We start from the raw sequence: 24502 nt of genomic DNA, 5'->3' as shown, positions 1-24502 counted from the left end.
CAACTTTTTTACTGATTTTTTTCTTTTTTGACTCGCACGACGGACTTTGTGGAGGAACAGGAAAGAAGGAACTTTATTTTAACTCGAGCTGTTGAGGCTGATTAGGCATATTAGCAATACATGCTACTATGCCGAGCAAACTAAATAAGAGCATAAAAATCCCCACCGTCATGAGGCAGACTAGTGGGCTATTTACAGAGTGCAGCCGAGGAGTTGAACCAGGGGCAACCGAGAACAAATCCAGTGAGTGGCAGGGTGGAGGACTTGAACCCGGGACACCGGATTACAAGTCCAACACCCTAACCACTCGGCCACGCCGCCTCCACGGGGGCCTACCACGCGGCCGAAAAGGAGGGACTTCTCGTAGTCTAGATAGCTGCCTCCGTTGTCGAAAAGAGTAATAATTTTTAAAATTCATAAAACAAGCGGTTCAAAGCGCCTTAAATCTCTGTATTATATTGCGGTAGGGAGTGATGGACCGAAAATCAAAACAAACTATACACATAGACAGGTAAAAACGAGCGATATAATATCCCGACGTTTCGGCGACTTCATTACGCCATTATCAAGGGTACAAATGAAAATAGAATTAACAAATGCGAGTTCAAGAAATACAAATAATTTACATAGGGGAGGTAGCTACACAAATACTTTAGCACGGATAGAATCCGTTTGCACGTTACAACTCGGTGTTAACTGTTTGATGTAAAGCATCTCGTTAACAAGACAATCGAATTTCTTCATGCACTTTTTGAGAACTTTGAAACAGCTAAGAAGGTCCTCAGGGACAGCACCTGCCTGGTCGATGTCGTCGTGCTTGCGTACTGAAGATGACGTGCTCTTATGGCTATCCACGCGGGCATATAAATGCCCGCGTGTGTAACCAACATACCTCCCTGTATCACACAGGTTACATTCAAATTGGTACACTACGCACTGTTATTACTAAATTATTACACTACTATTACTACTAAGTACCACTGTTACTAGTTTTACAGTATTGTAATACACTATACTATAACATACTAACACAGATATTACTACTTCTAGTATTGCAATTAGCTTAACCAGTCACTTATTTATTAGCCACTTTTTATGAAATTTATCTAAAGTATTACTCTTCATACACACATATTTTTCTATTTCAAACTTATTTTTAACCTTTAATTTGAAGCCAGTTATATAGGGTAATATTTGAGTTCTTCTGCAATCCCATAAATAGTAGTATAGAAGTATAGAAGGTATCTTGCTCTTCATTGCCGTTAAGTATATTTATATTGAAGTTTTGTCGCATAATTCACTTTGTTTACACCTCCGATGTAGATAAGAAAGTTTCGATTGAAAGCAAACGGCTTGCAGTCTTCTTCGTGCGAGCCCATCACGATCCACAACAGCAGTTAAAAGATCCTAAGACAAATAATAGCATTAATCAGCATTATTTGTTCCTCAAGGCACTGGGACAAGCCTCGCTGGTAAGTACATTATGTCATTGTGTAATTTAGTTGTTTCCGTAGCGGACCAGGATTGCTTATTATGAAACTGAAACGAATTATCTACCGTTCCCTTTTAGGAAACAACATGAGATACCAGTCTTCGCTCGGGATAGAGGATCACGTACTTCCTTGCCATTTAGTATATTGGGTATGTTTTGAAGATGATATAAGCTTAAATAGACTGGAAAAACTATATTTGTTTGCCTATAATCGTTAAAGTCCTATCCCCGTAGATACTTATGACTCGATCGCCTCAATTGTAATTCTTGATCCTCTATCAGACTCTTACAGCCGTGTTTATCTAAAGTCTCATGAAGTTTACGAAGAGAACTGCAGCAAAAAAAAATATTTCAACGTCAAGTGAATCGCTTGGGCTCTCAGTGCGGGTCCCCTCTCATTTTATCCGCGCTGATATCAAGCTAATCGTGTCAGTTTTGCGCGTTGTTATTATCCATGTATCCAGACTACGAGAAGGACGTTAATATTGTCCTTTCGTCGGCTTTCTTTTGTGCTTTATATTTCCAGCCTCTCCTTTCGATTTTTTTTGGCACGCATTCTGTTTGTCTCAGTGTTTCTATCTGTGTACATTTGACAAATCACTGGCAACGACTTCATGTAAATCGCATTTCGAACTAACTATCGCTTTGTAATAATAATAATAATAATAACTTTCTTATTTTACTTCTATATCGCATTAGGTGCGTCTAATTTATACCAATACTCTTTCGAGCGGGCATAGAAGAAAATATTCCTTAAGGAACTCTAATTAAATATTAAATGTGAAACAGGGAGGACCGAGAGAGGGGGAGGGGGGGGGGGGCTGGATAAGCTCTCCATCTTTCCTCCCTTTCGCTTTTTAAGCTAAGTACGGGTTATTTCACACACGTTGGCGAATAATTTTTCAGACTTTTTTAGAGCCAATCAAAGTGTTATTTTGGTCCGGACAGATAATGGAACAAGGATCAAACCAAAGTGAATTCAATAGCTGTCAGTACAACAATTGATATTAAACCTGCAGGGTGCAACTATTTGTGCCTTGCCTCGAAGCCAAATAAGTTTTCGCTTTCGAATTCGTCAAGTGTTCTCTAGAATACGGAAAGCAGTCTATATTTTTTATAGCAAATGATAAATCACCATCTCACGAAAAGTTTCCAAAACTTGGCAGTAGCAAGTATCATAATTTCATTTGGATGAAAGTTATGAGTAGCAGATACAACTCTTTTTATACGAAAAATACTTCTTAGAATTGCTATATTGGAAGTAAAGGAGCTTCATGAGACCGTAACAAGATGAAATTTAACTATGATTTCTTCCTTCTTCCTTAACACAAATTCCCCTCAATCAATGAAAATGTATATTCAACAAAAGAACTCCTATGTTTGGTTGGGCACCGAATATCTTCAATACTTCAAAGCAGGTTGCTTGTTATTTCAAATAGATTTCTTAGCTGAAGCTAAAGAAGGTCTTTACCAGCTCTATTTTCAGTTTAAGTCATCCTTTTATTCAAGTTGACTATTTTTTCAACGATCAAAGTTTGTTTGGGTGATCGCAAAGAAACGTAACCAGGAAAATACAAACTATTTTCTCTTAACTGACGTAACCCAAAAACTTGTCTTTCTTACCTCAGCAAAACAAAAGCAGTTCAAATGGCGCATTGATATGGCGTCATAAGTATTCGATCATCGCTTTATAAGTATTGTGCGGTCTTCCAATTAAATCTCTCGAAGTCTCTTGTCCTGTCTTGCTTAGAGACGTGATTAATGTGCATTGCGACGAAACCAGATTAGCTTTCGCATGCTAGTTCCTCAAATGTTTTGTTGACTACAGAAAGCAGCCTATATTCTTTATCGCTGATAAGGTATTATTGCCTCACGAAAAAAGTTTCTAGAATTTTGACAACGTGAAGCAAACTTTAATTCACTTACCTGAAAGTTATGAGTAGCAGATACAACTCGTTTCAAACGAAAAAGAAACAAGCGAACATTGTAGAATACTTATCTTGATACGAAACACGTTGCAGGAGAAGGAGCGTAATACAGAAAACTAGTTTAGTAAAAAGATAAAATTGCGCTGCGACTTCTGCTATCGTCGCGTTAAGTTAGAAAAGAAATGTTTATGACCTTACGTTCGTTTGATACTCTAACTGATATGATCCATTGTCTAATATGCTGACCGTATCAAAGCACTGAAATAAGTCTCACTGGTAAGTACATTATGTCAGAGTGTAATTTAGTTGTTTCCGTAAAGGGCCAGGACTTGCCAATTATGAAATTTAAACTAAACATCTACCTGTCTTCGGCAACAGCAAGAGCTACATGTCTTTGCTCTCGAGATTGATCACGAACGAAGATCGTTAGGTTTCTTGCCAATAAGCACGTTAGGTATGTTTTGAAGATGGGAAGATTTTCGAATGTCTGTTGTCTAAGGTAAAACCGTAGAAAGAAATTGACACAGACAACTCCGCAGTCGATTAAGATCTTCTCTGCATCATCGTTTTCCAGACACGTTTCCCCCTAATTTTCTAACCCTATATACCTTCAGCTGGCTCTACATTTTACTATAAGTAAAATGCTGAATGTTGTCGCTGAAGATAACCGGTGAACTGAACAGTAAACTGTTCGTTCAAAAATTTTCCTTTCGGTGAAAGGCTCAGTTTAGTGCTTTTTTCATTTTTTACTTCATAAATTGTTACAATGCCGTTCTGTAAAGGGACTTTAATCAGAACCTTCTAGAAGAGGACATTCGAATATGGTTGACCTCTGTTCAAGAACTTACTGACTCCTATTACTTGAAATATCACACCAAACACGAGAGCAGGCGGTAAATCATTCAACGTTTAGTATTCCCCTAGTGTTGCCCTTTATCTGCTTTGTATTAATAGAACCGCTTCGAGAATTTCTTGAAATATTGCCCAAGGGACCGGGGAAGAACTGATGTGCTTTGCTCTACCACTTTTTCATTTTTTGACTTACCTCCTCCAACGTCCGCCATTCCGATGAAATAGTTCTATTTACACGTAACGGATCAGCGCATTTGCTGTTAAAAGACGCGTGTCGTGGGATTATTATTTCAAGGCTAAGGTCACAATAGGTAACACACTGGTTTCACTTTCGTGTTCCTGTTTACAAGTTGAAGGCTGGTTGCGGATGAGCAATTTTAAGTTTCTTGTCTTGTCTGGTTGGAATTTTGACGCCTAAAAGAAATTCAGAACCGATTTTAGTAGTTGTTTCAGACAACAGATATTTACATTCTCTAAAGAGGCTTAAATGTGGAGTCTTATCCTTGTTGCTGCTCTGAAAAGGACTTTGATCAACACATTCTCGAACAGAATTTAGATTTGCTCTATATTTTGACTCAACCTCCATTAAGTAGCTCTGCCTATAAACTCAACGGATCAGCGCAGAAATCGCAAGTCTGACGTTTGTGGCTTTAAAGATGCCATAAAGAATGATGCAATGTCTAGAGATTATTTCTGAAGGTCACAGTTTGTAACTAATCAGTTTCACTTTCATGTTCTTGTTTATTAGCTTCTAAACAGCTGCACCTCCCCTCCCCTCTAAAATCCCGATTCCTTCCAGAGTTTTCTTAACTCTGGAAAGTAGAGGCCTGTACACAGGCTACTGTTTATCAACTGGACGGAATTATGACGATTCTTTATTTGCTGAATGAAAACCCTCATCTAGTACAAAAAGACTTTAGTTCTGTATGGTCGTTAAATACAGTCAATTTAGTCAGTTTTATTGCTTAGGCCCAGTTCAAACGTTGAATTTCACATGTGCCGAACTTAACTCCTATTTCAGTCAACTAAAATAGTTAAATACGGCATTTGATTCAAACGTCGTTCAATTTGATTCAAGTCGTTCAAAGGCAAGATACGCCAACTCAGTATAAGTGAGCTCTTGGATGATTGCTGCACGCGCTATAGCCTCTGCTCCTCATGAATTTTATATATTTTTATTACAAATCCCGTAACTAGTTAACTATAGATTTTCTCTTAGTTTTGATATCTATACTACTGTAAATAGCTCCTAGTCTTTTTTCTTTTTTAGTGTCCCCAAATTAGTAAGGGATTTTTCCCTTGCTAGACGGCTCTTGACACTTTTAATAAAGTTTTACTACTACTATTACTACTACGTCGAATTCAACTCAGTCGAATTCAATCAATCAATCAATCAATCCTTTATTTAAACACATGACACCTAGGAGTACAGAAGTTCTCGTTAAAACGTGTACGTGTAGGTACAATTAGAAATAAAACATAATTTCTGTAAGAATACAAATAATAAGTAGATCTATTAAATAACTAAAAACAGGATCGAAGATCATTGGTAAGAGCTATCAATAAAAAGTTACAATATTAACAATAACGATATTTACAATCACTACCACTAAGCCATGTGGGCTTTAAGAGAACGCTTGAATGAGACAATATCTTGAGATTCTCTGAGTCTAGGAGGTAGCGCATTCCAAAGTTTACCAGCTAAAAATGAAAAAGACCGATGTAAAAACTCAAGATTAAAAGGAGGTAAATCTAGCCTTGTACTGAGCCCGCGTAAACTATACGGTACATTTCTAAAATGAAAAAAATCACTTATATAAGGAGCCCCCTTATCATACAAGCACTTATATAACATAACTAACGATTGGAATTGCCTACGATTCTCCAAAGACTTAATGTCGGCCAACTTGAGGAGGAAGTCGTATGACACAGACCTCGAGAAGCCTAATATAGTTCTTAATATAAAGTAATTAGTTGTCTCTATTTTAGTAGTCTCCGCGTTACCTACTCCCAGTAAAAGGGGACTGCCGTACTCAAGATGAGGGAGAACATAGGCCTTATATAATCGAACTAACACGTCCTTTGAAATAAACTTACGTATTCTCCGCAAAGCCGATGCCTTTGCGCATCCCTTACTCAGCTGTTGCTTTATGTGCGCTTTAAATGTTAATTTGCTATCTAGGACCACCCCAAGGATTTTGAGTGTGTCCTTTGTATGGACATTAGAATCATTAAGATGGAAATCATACTGGTATGAAGACGGGCCAATAGCGATAGCTTGCGTTTTGGCGGCATTAATTTGTAAAAAATTCATTGAGAACCATCTCGATAGAACGCTCAGATCAGAGTTAATTATAGTTCAATTTCCATTTATTTTGAGCTTTAACTCAGAAATTTCATGATATAAGTTTACGATAATAGGACTCTTCAATATTCTCCCATACATTCCTTTATATTTGGAATAAACAACCAGACTCGTCGCTTGTCTGGGCTCCCTGTGCTCACATGTGCCGAATTAATTATAGAGTTAATTATAGCAGAGTTAATTATATTAATTATTAATTATATTAATTATATTAATTATATCAATTAATTGCAGAGTTAATTATAGTTTAATTATAGAATTCAACTCTGTTCGCTGTCGATATTCCCAGGCGCACTACTTATTTTCTAGACGAAGACGTCTATTGAGTGTTTGCTTAATTGCTTCACTGATGCTCTTGTTTTGCTGTTTGGTTTTGCTTCCTTATCTTAGCTTTTCGTCATGATACTTTCACATGATCCACGTTCTATCATTTCACTGAAACACGACCCACAATATGCCACAGAGTTTCCTACTTTCCACCCAGGAGTGCCGTCTTCGTTTTAAAAAACCGAACACCTCATACAAAAGTAATTACCGCACATCAAACAACTGTATCTTGTCTTTTCAAAGCAAGAACTACAAATTCCTTTGTCTCCCACCATTTTTTTTGTGCTGTTTTGGCTTTTTCGCGCATGGCATTCATAGAATTCGTGGCGATTTGTGGATAATAAATGAATTATAATAATTTCCTGTAATTCATGCATTAAATTCGGCACATGTGAGCACAGGGAGCCCAGACATGCGAGGAGTCTGGTTGTTTATTCGAAATATAAAGGAATGTATGGGAGAATATTGAAGAGTCCTATTATCGTAAACTTATATCATGAAATTTCTGAGTTAAAGCTCAAAATAAATGGAAACCTACCTCACTTGCTGTGCATTGTCGTTTCTGTGGCTCTAAATGGCCAATTTGAGCGATTTGGCGGGTTTTGCTTCGACTGTTACTATACGTTATAAGAAGGAGACAGGGGAGAGGGGGTGACAATGCTCCTTTAAAATGTTTGTTTTGGAACAGCTCCCCCCCCCTCTTGCCTCAGAACTTACAATACAATACTTTTTCATTTTAAATTACCGGCACTCTTACTATATGAGAGGTGCTTCAATGAATAAAGTTTCTGTCTTATTAAAAATGGGGAAAAGACTGGATATGCGGATGATACATGGAAAATTCCCAAAATTATTAGTATAAAGTTGAATAAAAAACATTTAAAGTCACTTTCCTCCTTCTAAAATACTTGAATCAAAGGATCTTTTGTGATACCAAGAATTGTACGAGATTTTTAGAAAATTTAAAGATGTTTAAGAAACTCAGATATATTTCCAGATATTTACAATTTTTGTAGCCATCAGTCTCAAATTCCGCTCTTATGTCAAGTGAAAGAAGCATACAAGATAATACTGATTAACGGTTTAAGACACATTTAAGCGTAATTTTTTCTCTTGGATGATAATAGACCAAACATCATAACAAATGAAGCGAATTTAATTAATGGTTTTCAGTAAAACAATTGATGTATAGCCTACAGGGTGCAGCTATTCATAGACGTGATTAATGTGTTTGGGGTTGAAGCCAGATTAATTAGCTTTCTCTTTCGTGTTTGTAGGGTGCTTTTTCGATCACGGAGAGCAGCCTCTTTTCTTTATCGTAAAAGAAGTACTACTGCCTCGCTCTGAGGTGTCTGAATTGACAACGGTAAGATTACTTTATTTCAGTTGCACTAACGAATAACCAAAACTACAACTCCTTTCAAGCGAGTTTAAAATAAGTTCAAACTAGGCCAGGTAACTTTCCATCCTTAGATGGATGCGACATTCGCTTTAAAAGATTTCACGACTGTTTGGAGGGGAAGAAAGATCGGCCAGCGTGAAGTTTCACCACGCTTTCTTGTCCCATCCTTGAAATATTGTTTTATGAAAATGTTAGTGATGCTATTTCAGGGATACGCCTCACGATTTTATGACAACATTTGGTGACTGTATCAACTTATCGAATGAACTCGAATGGCTATTTGGAAAATAGTTTAGATACAAGCTTGAATAGACTAGTAAAACTAAAGTTTCCTTGCCACTAATAATCAAAGTCCTGTCACCGTTGGGATTTCAAATTTTGCAACTACTTACGATCCGCCTCAAATGTTATCCTTGACTGATCTCAAGCGCGTTTGTTTCAAGTCTCATCAACCTAATGAAGAGAACTGCAGCAAAAAATATGTCAACCATACGTGACTCGCTCGGGTTTTTAGTGCAGGTTCCCTCGCAACACTGTTCATATTTTTCATTGGGCACACATCAAGCCAGTCTAATCCGCGGTTATCATGTCTGTTTTGCGCTTTGTTGTTATCCATGTATGCAGACTACGAAAGGAACGTTGATATTGTCCTTGCGTCGGTTTTCTTTCTTACTTATTCTCTTTCCGATTGCGTAATCTTACGCACGCATTTTTTGTTTCAGTTTTTCTATTTGTGTATGTTGGACAAATCACTGGCATCGATTTCATGTGAATCACATTTGGAGGTAACTATCACTTAATGATAATGATTATTACAACTTTATTATTTTACTTATATAGCGCATTGCGGTGCGGTGTACAATATTCTTTCGGAATGGTCTAGAAGCAAATAATACATATGGAATTGTAATTAAATGTGAACAGGGAGGGAGTGGGGGTGGGGTAAGCTCCATCTTACCCCCCCGTCTCACTTCTTCCACGCTAAGTAAGGTTATCGTACCCAACTTAATGACGAATTTTCCAGACTTTGTAGAGCGAAAGAACTTCGAAAAATAATTAAGGTTAACGTGTCGAGGCACATCCTAGTGTTGTTTGCTGCGGAGAGATGATGGACAAAGAATCAAACCAAAGCAAGGTAGATAAGGTGTTCTGCCTGAAGGCCAAAGAAGTTTTCGCTTTCGCGTTCGTCGATTGTTTTGTTGACTACAGAAAGCAGCCTATATTCTTTATCGCAGATGATCAATCACCACCAAAAAGTTTCCAAAACTTGGCAGGAGCAAGTACCTTAGTTTCATTTGCATGACATTTATCAGTAGCAGATACAACTCTTTTCAAACGAAAACTACTTCCTAGAATTGCTATATTGGAAGAGAAGGAGCTCCATGAGACCGTAACAAGATGGAATTTAACCGTGATTTCTCCCATCTTCCTTAACGAAAATTCCCCTACACCAATAAAGATGTTATTTATGTTATTTTGTTATGCTTTGTAATTTCTTTAATCTAATATTCTGAGTTTAGCAACTCAACAAAAGAACTTCTATGTTTGGTCGGGCACCGAATGATATTCAATACTTCAAAGCAGGTTGCTTCTTATTTCAAATGGATTATATAGCTCAAGTAGAAGAAGGTCTTTACCAGCTCTATTTTCAGTTTAAGTTATCCTTTCATTCAAGTTGACTATTTTTCAACGATCAAAGTTTGTTTGAGTGAGTGCGAAAAAAAGTAACCAGGAATATACAAACTATTTTCTCTTAACTGACGTAATCCAAAAACCTGTCTTTCTTACTTCAGCAAAACAAAAGTAGTTCAAATGGCCCACTGATATGGCGTCAAAATTATTCGATCATCGCTTTATAAGTATTGTGCGGCCTTCCAATTAAATCTCTCGAAGTCTCTTGTCCTGTCTTGCTTAGAGACGTGACTGATGTGCATTGCGACGAAGCCAGATTACCTTTCGCATGCGAGTTCCTCAAGTGTTTTGTTGACTACAGAAAGCAGCATATATTCTTTATTGCTTACAAAGTATTATTACCTCACGAAAAGTTTCTAGAACTTTGACAACGTGAAGCAAACTTTAATTCACTTACCTGAAAGTTATGCGTAGCAGATACAACTCGTTTCAAACGAAAAAGAAACAAGCGAACATTGTAGAATACTTATCTTGATATGAAACACGCTGCAGGAGAAGGAGCGTAATACAGAAAACTATTTTAGCAAAAAGATGAAATTGCACTGCGACTTCTACTATCGTCGCTTTAAGTTAAAAAAGAGATGTTTGTGACCTTACGTTCTTTTGATACTCTAACTGATATGATCCATTGTCTAATATGCTGACCGTATCAAATGAACAAAAGACGGAACTGTTTAGTTAAGTTGACAGTAATTATGAAAAACGCAAGGGGCAAAAAGCAGCGGAATACGGCTGCCACAAGTTCATTAAATCTCGAGAAATTTTGCTGGGAGAATCATCTAATGTTTTAGCAATAGAGCTAACAAGCCAACTGGGAGCAGGCCGTTAAGTTGATTCGTTATAAACCCGTGAAAGTGATAAATTGGCTTGTTAGCTCAATTGGTAGAGCGCTGCACTACTATCGCAGAGGTCAGTGGTTCGAATCCTGAACAGACCTGATCTTTCAGGTCTGATTTTCGCTATTGCTTAAAAAGCGCTATTTACTGCGAGGATCGTGCATCATACGTATCTAATACCGCAGTTTAAAATATATGAACCTCATATATTTCATTGCATCTGATTTATCACGTTCACGGGTTTATTACTAATCAACTTAACGGCCTGCTCCCAGTTGGCTTGTTAGCTCAATTGGTAGAGCGCTGCACTAGTATCGCAGAGGTAAGTGGTTCGAATCCCGTACAGGCCTGATTTTTTTCAGGTCTGATTTTCGCTATTGCTTAAGTAGCGCTATCTACTGCGAGGATCGTGCATCAGACGTATCCAATTTATTATTACTTATATAGCGAAAAATACATGTGGATATGATCTAATGCGCTAGAATTCTGATTGTTTTATATGATAAATGCGTCTGTCCGCCAATAGATCATTGGTAAGAACCAATCACAATGCCAGCGTTATTTAGCTTATGATACATAAAACACCGGATATGCTGCTGTGTGCAGCTTTAAATGCATGTCAATGATTCTTCACTATTCAACCTTTGATTGCAGACAGTTAAAGTATTCCAAAGGTTTCTCAAACTTCCAGAACGGTATGTATTATCTAAAGTACTGATTCAAGTGAGTTCCAGGTAACTTTTTTCTCAATTTGCTTTTCTTATCGATCTATAGCTTCAGAGTGATAGTTTCCATTCGTGGAGAAACCTCCGTTCACGAGTTGACGTAAATTAAAGCTAACCGTCACGTGTGGTGTGCATCATTTTATACAGTACGCTGGGAATATATTTCGGCTCAGTTTGGCAAAGTTCTCTAGTATTTATCTAAGAGTGATGGCTGGTTTTCACTTTACGCTATCATACTTGAATGAAGTGAGAAGCGATTCTTTATTGATCACTAGAAAGTAAGATGAGAGAATGGAATTCAATGTCAAGAGACCGTATTAAGTAAGATTATCATAACTAATTAACTCAGACGCAAAAAAGATAAACTGAAAAGAGGGAAAAAAATTCGTATAGCTTAAAAATTATTGACTTTGACCATCAGTTCTCAGACTTAGACAGTATTCCTGATGCTTTAAACTTTTTCTTTATTATAGGAGAATTCATTACCTGCAGCTGACGAGGGATTCGTGCGATATCAATTTTTGCAGGAAAGTTAACGCGGAATTGACGAGTTAGGTGATCGATTTTCTTTAAGTCGCATATTTGAACAAAAATTAGTAAAATCAGAGTTAACTTCGTTTGCTTCTTCGGATGAGAAAAAAAAAATAAAGGCTGATAGTTTCTAAAGAATCTGTTTGAGGCTGCGTCGGTGGGGGTAACGAAATAATTTGAATATATCAACAACGTTGAAATGGTAAATTGGCCACCGTTACGATTATAAAAGCTGACGTTTCGAGCGTTAGCCCTTCGCTCCGACGAAGAGCTAACGCTCGAAACGTCAGCTTTTATAATCGTAACGGTGGCCAATTTACCATTTCAACTTTGTTGATATATTCAAATTATATTGAGAAAAATAAAATTATGTGAAGTTGTTAAAAAGTAGCCTTGATTCTTTGCTGCTCAATTTTCCTTCATATCCTTAGTCCTAGCGTTAATTTAGCCCCACCCTGTGAATAAAGGAAATAAACTTCCTTGTCTCTGACCCACCCCTTTCCTAAAAAAACATGTCTAAGCCCGTATCGCTAGATCTTGACACATATACCATTTGCAAAGACAACCCCGATGCCTATTAACAAAACTTTGGTTTTGCGCAGGTTCAAACAAGAAATGGCCGCTGCATTTGAATACAAGGAAGAGCAGCTAAATTACTTCAGGATTTGTTACGTTGTCACTGATATTATAACAGAGGGTCTGCGAAGAATCTTTAAACAAGAATGGGACAGTCGCCACAAGACAAGACTAGGAGAATGGAAAGATCAACCTAAAAATGGAATGGACTTTTGGAATGGGGAGTCCCCTAAGAAGAGAAGCAAAAACGCTCTGCTGTTATCAACCATGCAGAATGGCGATAGAGCTGAATGGGATTGTACCATGCTGTTTTACGCTATTCTTTTTTCAGATTGTATCCACGGTCTCAACTCAGTGGTTCGATCAAACATTCATGATCTAAGAAATATCCGGAATGAAATCGCACACGACGAAGCAGGCCAACTCTCTGACCGAGATTTCAATATTGTTATATCCCGGGTGAAAACTGCATTCGTCGCCCTCGGTCTTCCCACATTAAAAATCAATGAGGTCCAAAATCAAACAACCTTCCCCACAGAGGAGTTAAGTGAAGTTTTAAGGGAGGTTAGCAACCTGAGACAAAAACTTAAAGAGAAGGAAAAGGAACTTCAAGTAAAAGAAGAACAGAGGCTTGCCTTGCAAGAACAGTTACACGAAGAGGTCTCTCCATTTTGCATTCTCCCTCCTAAACCAACACACGACATCGCTGCTCGAGAATCTGAAGTTGATGAAATTATGCGAAACCTGCAAACATTAAAACGCACCGATGATGGGATGAGCATACTGTATTTGTCAGGAAATCCAGGAAGTGGCAAATCTCAGCTGGCCCGTTTAGCAGCCAAGCGATTCTACGACGAAGTCAAAGAAACACCTTTCGCAGCTTCATTTGTCATGACACTGAATGCTGAAAGCCCAGAAACAATTTTGAATTCGTATGTCGATTTTGCTCAACATTGCAAATGTCCCGGATATGAAATAACAAACACTTACGGCTCGAAGGATTTGAACACAGACGAGAAGATTTCATATCTCAAGTCCCTAATAAGTGCAAAAATTAAGCATTACACTTCATGGCTGGTGGTAGTTGACAATGGGAACTCTCTTTCAAGCGGTCTTTTGCCTGATGCAGGAAACGAGGTGTGGGCAAGGGGCCAGATGCTAATAACAACGCAGGGCACTGCGTCTATGCCGTTAACAAGCTCTTCCGTACAAAACCTTTCCGTCAGTGCAGGAATGCAACCTAACGACGCATGCTCTTTGCTAAGCATTCTTTCTGATATCCCAATTAATGACATAGAGAAAGAAGTTGCTAAGGTATTAGACTACCAGCCACTTGCCCTAGCGGCTGCAGCCACGTATGTGCGGCAGGTTCGTCAGAGTAAGGTATCCTCGAAGTTTGGCTGGAGCGACTACCTGAAGAAATTGGAAGAGGGGAAACGAAGTGCTACTGAAATCAGACTTGCTGAGAGCAATCCAAGCTATCCAAACTCCATGACCAAAGCAATAACACTCGCTGTCGAAAAGGCGATGGCGGACGATATAATTTTCCATCACATCTTCAATTTTCTCTCTGTGTGTGCATTACAGCCGATCCTTCAAGAAGCTGTTATCGAGTACATCAGAGCAGTAGATGAAGATTTTGAAGATGAAGATATGATGAGAATGAGAATGAATCAATGTTCATTATTGCTGACTGAAGAAAAAGAAGAAGAGGAAGAAGAAGAGGAAGAAGAAGAAAAAGTGAGTGGTGTCTATATTCGAGCTCATGGTATTGTTCACGATGTTATTAAATCTGCGACGAAAGATTGGACAAAGGATGAAGTTTACGAAGTGGTATATGGGGCTGTAATGTCATTCTCAAAATTCGAAAAATTAGCTTCTATTGATGTGGGAACAAAATTAGCTCCCCATTTAAAGATGTTAAGCTTAAAACTTGAACATGTGGTAATTAGAAGAGAAAAGCCAGAATTCTCCGAAAGAGCACTTAAGTCTTTGAGTTCTTACGCTGGTGGCCTTTGCACCCTCGGTGACATGTGCCATGACCACAGTGAATTTGGAGCAGCGATAGTCTTTTATAAATTGCAGTTAAAAATGATTGAATCAAGTCACGAAGGAGAGGACCTGAAAAAAGCAGCATGTTACAGCAACTTGGGTATTGTACATAAGAAGCTGGGCAAAACAGACCAAGCAGAAGACTACTATAATCATGCACTGGAGATTGAGCTGAAGAAGCTAGGACCTGATCATGTTGATGTTGCAGCCTCTTACAACAATCTGGGTATTTTACACAAAGCGCTGGGCGAAACAGATCAAGCAAAAGACTACTATTATCAATCACTGGATATTCGTCTGAAGAAGCTGGGACCTGATCATGTTGATGTTGCAGCCTCTTACAACAGTCTGGGTAGTTTACACAGTGACCTGGGCGAAACAGATCAAGCAAAAGACTACTATAAGCGTGCACTGGAGATTCGTCTGAAGAAGTTTGGACCTGATTATGTTAAAGTTGCAGCCTCTTACAACAATCTGGGTAGTTTACACAGTGACCTGGGCGAAACAGATCAAGCAAAAGACTACTATAAGCGTGCACTGGAGATTCATCTGAAGAAGCTAGGACCTGATCATGTTGATGTTGCAACCTCTTACAACAATCTGGGTATTTTACACAAAGCGATGGGCGAAACAGATCAAGCAAAAGACTACTATAAGCGTGCACTGGAGATTTTTCTGAAGAAGCTTGGACCTGATCATGTTGATGTTGCAGCCTCTTACAACAATCTGGGTCTTTTACACAGTGACCTGGGCGAAACAGATCAAGCAAAAGACTACTATAATCATGCACTGGAGATTCGTCTGAAGAAGCTGGGTCCTGATCATGTTGATGTTGCAACCTCTTACAACAACCTGGGTGTTTTACACAGTGACCTGGGCGAAACAGATCAAGCAAAAGACTACTATAAGCGTGCACTGGAGATTCGTCTGAAGAAGCTGGGACCTGATCATGTTAAGGTTGCAGACTCTTACAACAATCTGGGTATGTTACACAGTGACCTGGGCGAAACAGATCAAGCAAAAGACTACTGTAATCATGCACTGGAGATTCCTCTGAAGAAGCTGGGACCTGATCATGTTGATGTTGCAACCTCTTACAACAATCTGGGTATTTTACACAGTGACCTGGGCGAAACAGATCAAGCAAAAGACTACTATAAGCGTGCACTGGAGATTCATCTGAAGAAGCTAGGACCTGATCATGTTGATGTTGCAACCTCTTACAACAATCTGGGTATTTTACAAAAAGCGCTGGGCGAAACAGATCAAGCAAAAGACTACTATAAGCGTGCACTGGAGATTTTTCTGAAGAAGCTTGGACCTGATCATGTTGATGTTGCAGCCTCTTACAACAATCTGGGTCTTTTACATAGTGACCTGGGCGAAACAGATCAAGCAAAAGACTACTATAATCATGCACTGGAGATTCGTCTGAAGAAGCTGGGTCCTGATCATGTTGATGTTGCAGCCTCTTACAACAATCTGGGTAGTTTACACAGTGACCTGGGCGAAACAGATCAAGCAAAAGACTACTATAAGCGTGCACTGGAGATTCGTCTGAAGAAGTTTGGACCTGATTATGTTAAAGTTGCAGCCTCTTACAACAATCTGGGTAGTTTACACAGTGACCTGGGCGAAACAGATCAAGCAAAAGACTACTATAAGCGTGCACTGGAGATTCATCTGAAGAAGCTAGGACCTGATCATGTTGATGTTGCAACCTCTTACCACAATCTGGGTATTTTACACAAAGCGATGGGCGAAACAGATCAAGCAAAAGACTACTATAAGCGTGCACTGGAGATTTTTCTGAAGAAGCTTGGACCTGATCATGTTGATGTTGCAGCCTCTTACAACAATCTGGGTCTTTTACACAGTGACCTGGGCGAAACAGATCAAGCAAAAGACTACTATAATCATGCACTGGAGATTCGTCTGAAGAAGCTAGGTCCTGATCATGTTGATGTTGCAACCTCTTACAACAATCTGGGTGTTTTACACAGTGACCTGGGCGAAACAGATCAAGCAAAAGACTACTATAAGCGTGCACTGGAGATTCGTCTGAAGAAGCTGGGACCTGATCATGTTAAGGTTGCAGACTCTTACAACAATCTGGGTATGTTACACAGTGACCTGGGCGAAACAGATCAAGCAAAAGACTACTGTAATCATGCACTGGAGATTCGTCTGAAGAAGCTGGGACCTGATCATGTTGATGTTGCAACCTCTTACAACAATCTGGGTATTTTACACAGTGACCTGGGCGAAACAGATCAAGCAAAAGACTACTATAAGCGTGCACTGGAGATTCATCTGAAGAAGCTAGGACCTGATCATGTTGATGTTGCAACCTCTTACAACAATCTGGGTATTTTACAAAAAGCGCTGGGCGAAACAGATCAAGCAAAAGACTACTATAAGCGTGCACTGGAGATTTTTCTGAAGAAGCTTGGACCTGATCATGTTGATGTTGCAGCCTCTTACAACAATCTGGGTCTTTTACACAGTGACCTGGGCGAAACAGATCAAGCAAAAGACTACTATAATCATGCACTGGAGATTCGTCTGAAGAAGCTGGGTCCTGATCATGTTGATGTTGCAACCTCTTACAACAATCTGGGTCTTTTACACAGTGACCTAGGCGAAACAGATCAAGCAAAAGACTACTATAAGCGTGCACTGGAGATTCATCTGAAAAAACTGGGACCTGATCATGTTAAAGTTGCAACCTCTTACAACAGAAAGGGAGGTACGTCGTGGAGTGAGGGTTAAGCTGCTTTGAAAAGAAGAAAAGATGGACGTATAGATAGTCTAGAAACTGTGCTAATTTATAAACGGTGAAGGCCTTTAGACGCTGCTGTCCCTTTTTCTGGAGAAGTTTCGCCAAAATCTAGACCGTTTTGATATTTTCGTTATATTTGATATCACTTGAGCTTCTTATATCCTGATCTGCAAACTCTGTGATCGGACACAGTTTAAAGACGTTTCCTTGCTTGCAGTCCCACGGTCTAGGACAAAGTCGTTTATGAGTCGCCATTTAGTGCTGCTTCTTCTGAATTATGACTTTTGATTGATTGGCTTGTGTACATATCACTCTCTTCTTATCAGCAACGTATATTTATAAAGTAAAAGGTAGTCTGGTGGTTTCGTTATGTTCTATACTTGATGGAACTTAAACCAAAAACAGGCTCCTCCTGTAAGAAGGAGTATAATTGACAAAGTTTCCAAATGAATAGCTCAGGACTTAATAGCACTGTAGATCTCAGTCTGAGAAGTTTAAAAGTATTGTAATAGATTAAGAGACTCCTTGTGGTATTACCTTAGAATTTAAAATTTCGTTGAACTGGAGACAAACGCTTTATCTACTATTTTTTCATACATTCAGAGATGAAACTCGCGCGTTAACTACAGAGTGTATGAGGTGCTTCGTTTAATCGGGATGATTAGGTCTAGTAATGGTTGATTTCGACTCAGTGCATCTCAGTTCACCGATCTTTAGAATAATGACGGACTACATATACATTAGCCTTTTGTGAGAGCTTACGTAAGTTTATATATTCGTTTTGCGGTCAAATGTGATATTGTAAGAGATGATGTTTTATTCAAACACGCAGACATTTTTTTGTATCAAATAGATCCTTGTGTGGTTATTATCTTTCGATTTTACTATTGGAGCGTGCTGTGGCCCCTCCCCTCCCAGATTATTTAAGCATGATTTGTTTTAGCGTCGCCCCTTTGGCAAGCTCCTTAACCTTTTCTTTATATTGAGTGAAACCCGAAGAGATTGCCAAACTTTAGCAGCGGCTTCAGTTGTGTATCCCTGGCGCTTGTTCCATTTTTTGTCCCCCTTCCCCAGGCCAAAAATCTTTATGTACACCTTTGGTTTAGATCCGTTGGTGAGGTTGCCGTGTACGTCGTTCCCTCCGGTTTGATGACTCTGTTTATGACGTAGACAGGTCACATGGACTTTTGTTCGATCATAAAACAGTAAACGTATGTGCTTTCTGAAGCTATCATTACAATGTTCTTCTTTACCTTTTTCATTTTCAATTGTGAACATTTGTGAAAAAAGGAAAAACTCACAGCTTTAAAAATGGCTTTTCGTTGCGGAAAGTAAAATGGATAGAGCAAAGACGCACAACACACACAAAGAATAAAGCATATTTTATCATGAATTTGCAACTCTACATCACTCTTATAGGTCGTGGCAGTACAGACCATGCAGCGCTCGGTCCATCCAAGCCCAATAAGGGGCCAATATGCCACAAGACAGTTTGAGCAAGTGAGGTTAATAATAAATGATTTATTAGAGGGCAGTCTGACCAAAATTTGCCGATTTTCGAGAACAAAAATACACGGTGTTCAGGCGGATTACAATTTGAAAAAAAATTGATCGTTTATTTAAGGAAAACCGACAATAAGAGTTTAAAACAAACATGGAGGAAAAGCCAGTAGAAAAAACGACGTGGTAACTCACTGAACGGCGCATGCGTGCACGCTATTACATAATAATACGTCGGAACACACGGCCTACGACCGTTTCCGCGAAAACGGTCCGTATGGCAAAATCCCAACCGAGTAAAAACTAATCACAGCGCTCGGATTTATCTCAAGTCTACTTGGCCGAATGAAACTATCAAAGTGACCCCATGGGGGACCCATAGATATATTATGCAGAATACCACTGTTTATTTCATGCGGTCAAGTTTAAGGTTAAAAATTAAACGTGATATTTAATTCTTATACCCCCTTAACGATGAGTAAGTTCTTAAGAGGGAATGGTCGGTAGTTCAAATTTTGGTAATTGTTTATCCCACCTACATGTCCGGCACAAAATTAGCCGTCATCCCTACAACAATAGCTTCACCATCATTGGTAAGGTACATGCCATCGGTGCCCTGAGGCAGTTTTCATGAAGCAGAATACAAATTAACATTTGAATCAGTGTCTGAATGATTAAGATATCGTGTTTTGATGAATTGTTGTGCAAACTTTGGTAAAAAGCAGAAACATTTTTCATAGCACTTTGAATGGATAATTAATGGCTAGTGTTTCGAGACAAGGGCTACCTGAGTTTAAACTGATAAGAACGTTTTGGGCAGAGATTCGATGGCCCGAAAATGTAGGCAGCGTAAATCATAGATCACGAATTATGGATAAACCCAAGAGGAACATAAATGGTTTAAATGGAGGCTTGTTTTAAAGAGTAACAAGGCGACACCACAACATCGGGAGCTACATTCCCTACACTTTGCGAAAAGTCATGAGCTACTTAAACGTGCACCTGCTCTTTTATACAGAGGAGATGCAGCAGACGGGGCCTTTTGTGTTAATTGTCCTTCTCTAAGAAGACTAGAATGTCTAACCCTTTGCAGATGTCATAGCAAAAGTAGCGCATGCTCCTGAGTTCTATCAAGACCCTGAGTGTTAGTCTGCCCTGGGGCTTGAACCAGACCTCTAACCTTAGACCTCGGAGCTAAAGTCGCCCAGGAGCCATCAAACTCGCCAAATTGAAAAGCACTCTATTTTTTTTACTAGGTATGAACAGACTATCCTGCAATTGTCCTGCTCGTGATGTTGATAATTTACAGAGTCGCATACTAAGAAATGTTATGTTTACAACAATGAGTAGTGGAAATATGATAGTTTTGTTGTCTTTATTTGAAAATGATGTGGTGTTCCAAAGATTTTTGGACGATTGTAGTTTGCTGGTGCATGAGGCTAAAAATCAAGGAGGTAACAATGTACTAGAAGGAACGAGAATGGCGATCATGGCGAATGATATGAATTAACATACCTTCCAAGGCAAGTAATGTAGCGGCCGAGTTCTGATTTTGGACGCTTGCGGCCAATTTTCTTATTTTGGAAACTGGTGTATGATTTATTTTTCTTTTTTTTTTTTTAATTTTGACGATAGTGTCTGATTTTTGACAAAGGGGCCGATTTTTCGATTTTGGACAGCAAATGATCAGTTATCCAAACAAGTCAATTATCCTAGACTCCAAGCGCGCCTCCAGCTAGACCAGCGGTGGACAAGAAGAAATGAGAAGAAAACTCACTTGTGATTTCAATGGTGAAGTTACAAGTGACATTGTTTCCTGATCGGTCCATTGCATGACACAGAATAACACGATTCCTTTATTGAACGATTGAGGAGACTGGTGGATTTGCTGATCATGAGTTGTCCGTAGCAACCGGTTTCGTGCAGGTAACCGACGATAAAAATTTTTCTCGTTCAGCATAAGATGACATGGGATTTTTTGGACATGTGACACCAAACGTGAGAGGAACAAGATCGGGAATGGAAGAGAGTTCGTTAGTTTCAAGCGAAAGAACAAACATAAATCAAGCTGACATATCACCTGATTTCAACTCTAACCTGACCTTCGTACAGAGTTTTACTATTTTTCACAATAGAAATGACGCATGGAAGACTCATCGATTTCCCAATCTTTAAGCTCGCAATTAATTTATTTTTATCAGCACTTGCACAAAATATCTCCTTGGCTCGTTATCAAAATGACAGAACCTATTATCACTCGGGTCGAATACTGGCTTGGTTAACGGGAACATACAAAAGGCTTTCAAATCTTACCCGAAATAATTTTTAACTGGAAAATAACAGTTTCCAATAAAATAATGAACAATTAAAACTTATGATCACACGAACACAATAACATACGCGAAAACGTTTATCGGAGGCAAAAAGCTCAATATAGTATGAAGGTGGCAAGTTATGGGTAAACAAGTTGTGTACACAAAACTTATTGAAAAGGACTGCTGGACACAAAAATAAAAACTGCGGACGTAACACAAAGTTCGTACTGATATGGAAACCAGAAGAGAACTTAAGTTCCAAAAAACATGGTTAGGTAGTTATTTAAGGCCTTCTCTATTCAATTATTTCTTAGAGGGAATTTTCTGTGTAATAATAATGGTATAGGATAAAATTTGGATTGGACTGGACTGTTTTTTGGACGATTTTTTGGACGATTGTTTTGAACGATTTTTTGGACCATTTTATAAGAGGGGCAGCACACCTTTAGTACTCAGGTAGGAGTGGGTGCAGTCGAAAAGTACTGAGGGAGGGGTTGGGAAGAGTTTTGTTACTCAGGGAGAAATGTTAGGTGGTTGTAATTGTAAACACTACTGGTTAATGGAGTTTTTACTCGATCGTACAGGTTATTTTAATCGGTTTTTCGACTGCCTTCAATCAAAATGTTTGCGCTGGGCCGCGGTGTTTCTTTAATTTTTAGTAATGCGAAAATGCCACGTATACACTGGACGTAAATTTCTATTGAAAATATCGCGTTTACGATCTTCCACTGTAGAGTTACTAGTCTGGCGTAGGTTATGCGTGTGCCTTTCGAGTCGACTTGTGCACCATCAGTTTTCCTTTGGGTATACAGTGTGTAATTACCAGATTTATCTATCGTCTTTTTGTCATTGAAGTTATCAGACGAGATCACGAAATTCCCGGTCCTTGGCCCTTGACTAGAATTCACAAGCACTATCGTAATTTTTACGTTCGTACGTTTACTATATGAAATCATTTTTGGTACAATCGAGTGTCTCGAGTGCATTTAGCGGGTTTTGATTGTTTTTAAACAGGCGCGCGGAAGAAAACTTAGTGGTGAACAATAAAGACAATAGAGTGTTTATGTCTCGGAACTGGCATAGGGTAAAATATGGACTGGACTGGACCATTTTTTGGACGATTTTTTGGACCATTTTGGACGAGTTTTTGGACTATTTTTTGGACTATTTTTTGGACAACTTTACAAGGGAGGAGGCACACCTTTAGTACTCAGGAAGGGGTGGGTGCAGTCGACAAGTACTGAGGGAGGGGTGGGGGAAGAGTGTTATTACTTAGGGAGGGGTGGTAAGTGGTTGTAATTATAAACACTACTGGTTAATGAAGCTTTTACTCGATCATAATAATTATTGATTGTTTTTAAACTGGCGCACGGAAGAAAATTTAGTGGTGAACAATAAAGAAAATAGTGTTTATGTCTCGGAAGTATCGGTCTGATAGTTGCCCCTTGGAAATCTGATGTTCTTAAAACTAACATATTTGCCCGAGAAGCGAAGCTTCTCGGGCAAATATTTCTTTTAAGAACATTACATTTCCGCGGGGCAACTGACAGCTGATAGTTCCTCGACAGAAACACTCTATTGTTTAACTAGGTATTTCGGTGTTGTGTGAAATTCTGAGATCTCGTCTGATAAGATCACTGACGAAAGGAAGATAGATAAATTCACTACTAACATACTGTATACACAAAGGAAAACGTAAAGCAACTGATAGTGCACACACAAGTCGACTCAAAAGGCACACGGATAACTCAACAGTGAAGGATCGTAAACGAAGTATTTTAAATATAAATTAAAGTCCAGTGTTTACGTGGCAGTTTCGCTTTCGCATAACGGAAATTCCGATATCTCGTCTGATGAAATGAATGACAGAAGGAAGAGAGATAAATCTGGTAATTACACACCGTATACACGTTTTTCGAGGTGTGCGGTTTCGAGGCGTGCGGTCTGCGGTCTGCGTTTTCGAGTTCTGAGAGAATATTGCTTTGTACGATTGTACCAAAAATGATTTCATATAGTAAACGCACAAACATTAAAATTGCGATAGCGCTTGTGAATTCGATATTTACGGCTAAAGTCAAGGGCCAAGGAACGGAAAATCTGGGATCTCGTCCGATAAGATTAATGACAAAAGATAGATGGATAAATCTGGTAATTACACCGTGAAGGAAAACTGACGGTGTGCAAGTCGGCAAAAGGCACACGCATAACGTATGCCAGATAACTCAACAGTGGAGGATCGATAGTAAAAGCGATATTTTCAATAAGAATTAAATTCCAGTGTTTACGTGGCATTTTCGCTTTCGCATGGCTAAAAAGTTAAAGAAACGCCGCGGCAAAGCGCAAAATGTTGATGTAGGAGAAGTAAGTCGAAAAACCGATTAAAATAATTATTACGATCGAGTTAAAGCTCCATTAACCAGTAGTGTTTACAATTACAACCACCTACCACCCCTCCTTGAGTAATGACAGTCTTCCCCCACCCTCCCTCAGTACTTGTCGACTGCACCCATCCCTCCCCGAGTACTAAAGGTGTGCCTCTTCCCTTATAAAATGGTTTAAAAAATGGTCCAAGAAATGGCCCAAAAAATAGTCCAAAAAATCGTCCAAAAAATAGTCCAGTCCAGTCCATATTTTACCCTATGACTGTCACCAGTGTGTCGCCGTACCCGCGACCACAATGTGACAATATTAATAAAGATTTTGTTACTCTTACTTAGCAAACGACGAAGGGAGACGTGATTATTTAGATAACGCTGAACATGCTGCACTAACGACATCTTTTTTCGTTTCTTCTTCGTGCCCGAAAAGCAAAGGTCGACTATATTGTAAATGCATAAATTGAAAGAAGATCAAAGCGGTCTACAAAAAACATTATACGAAAGACAGTTTTATCGCCGGAAACGAGGAACTGGACGAGAAGTCGCTTGATGTTAGAAGGGTTTAAAAAAACAGTAATTATTAAAAATAATTAGAGATATTATGGAAAAAATCACTTAATAAGGTTTTTGCGACATCATGTTGCCGTTATCACATGATTACTGCAATGGGCAGTTTGCAGTCAGCTATCGCTGCCATGAATGTTAAATGAGGGAGTTATATACAGACCTATGGCTGATGCAAGGAGAAA

The 24502-nt window shown here is 38.9% G+C and overlaps 1 protein-coding gene and 2 long non-coding RNA genes across 4 annotated transcripts in view; 1 reads left to right on the top strand and 2 right to left on the bottom strand.

Annotated features, from left to right (window-relative positions):
* LOC148731612 (uncharacterized) overlaps nt 1-24502 on the bottom strand; it is a 197078-nt gene that overhangs the window by 67765 nt on the left and 104811 nt on the right. The gene's annotated exons all lie outside the window — the stretch shown is intronic.
* LOC148731618 (uncharacterized) lies at nt 507-5791 on the bottom strand. The gene is made up of 2 exons (XR_016000929.1): nt 4466-5791; nt 507-1407 (listed from the first exon to the last, which is right to left on the bottom strand). It is a non-coding gene; the product is annotated as an uncharacterized LOC148731618 (long non-coding RNA).
* On the top strand, nt 1571-18412 carry LOC148731617 (uncharacterized). Of its 2 annotated transcripts, XM_088759329.1 has the most exons (4): nt 8245-8330; nt 9089-9151; nt 11549-11589; nt 12753-18412. In XM_088759329.1, exons 2-4 carry the CDS (start codon nt 9104-9106, stop codon nt 17548-17550), a joined length of 4887 nt encoding a protein of 1628 aa, XP_088615455.1. In that variant the 5' UTR covers nt 8245-8330; nt 9089-9103; the 3' UTR covers nt 17551-18412. The 2 variants fall into 2 exon arrangements, with proteins under 2 accessions (XP_088615453.1, XP_088615455.1); XM_088759327.1 differs by lacking the exons at nt 8245-8330; nt 9089-9151 and adding an exon at nt 1571-1641.

Source organism: Stylophora pistillata, chromosome 5, assembly GCF_964205215.1.
Source record: "Stylophora pistillata chromosome 5, jaStyPist1.2, whole genome shotgun sequence".
NCBI lineage: Eukaryota > Metazoa > Cnidaria > Anthozoa > Scleractinia > Pocilloporidae > Stylophora > Stylophora pistillata.
Note: the sequence above shows the minus strand (reverse complement) of the source record. Positions and strands in the feature narration are given on the sequence as shown.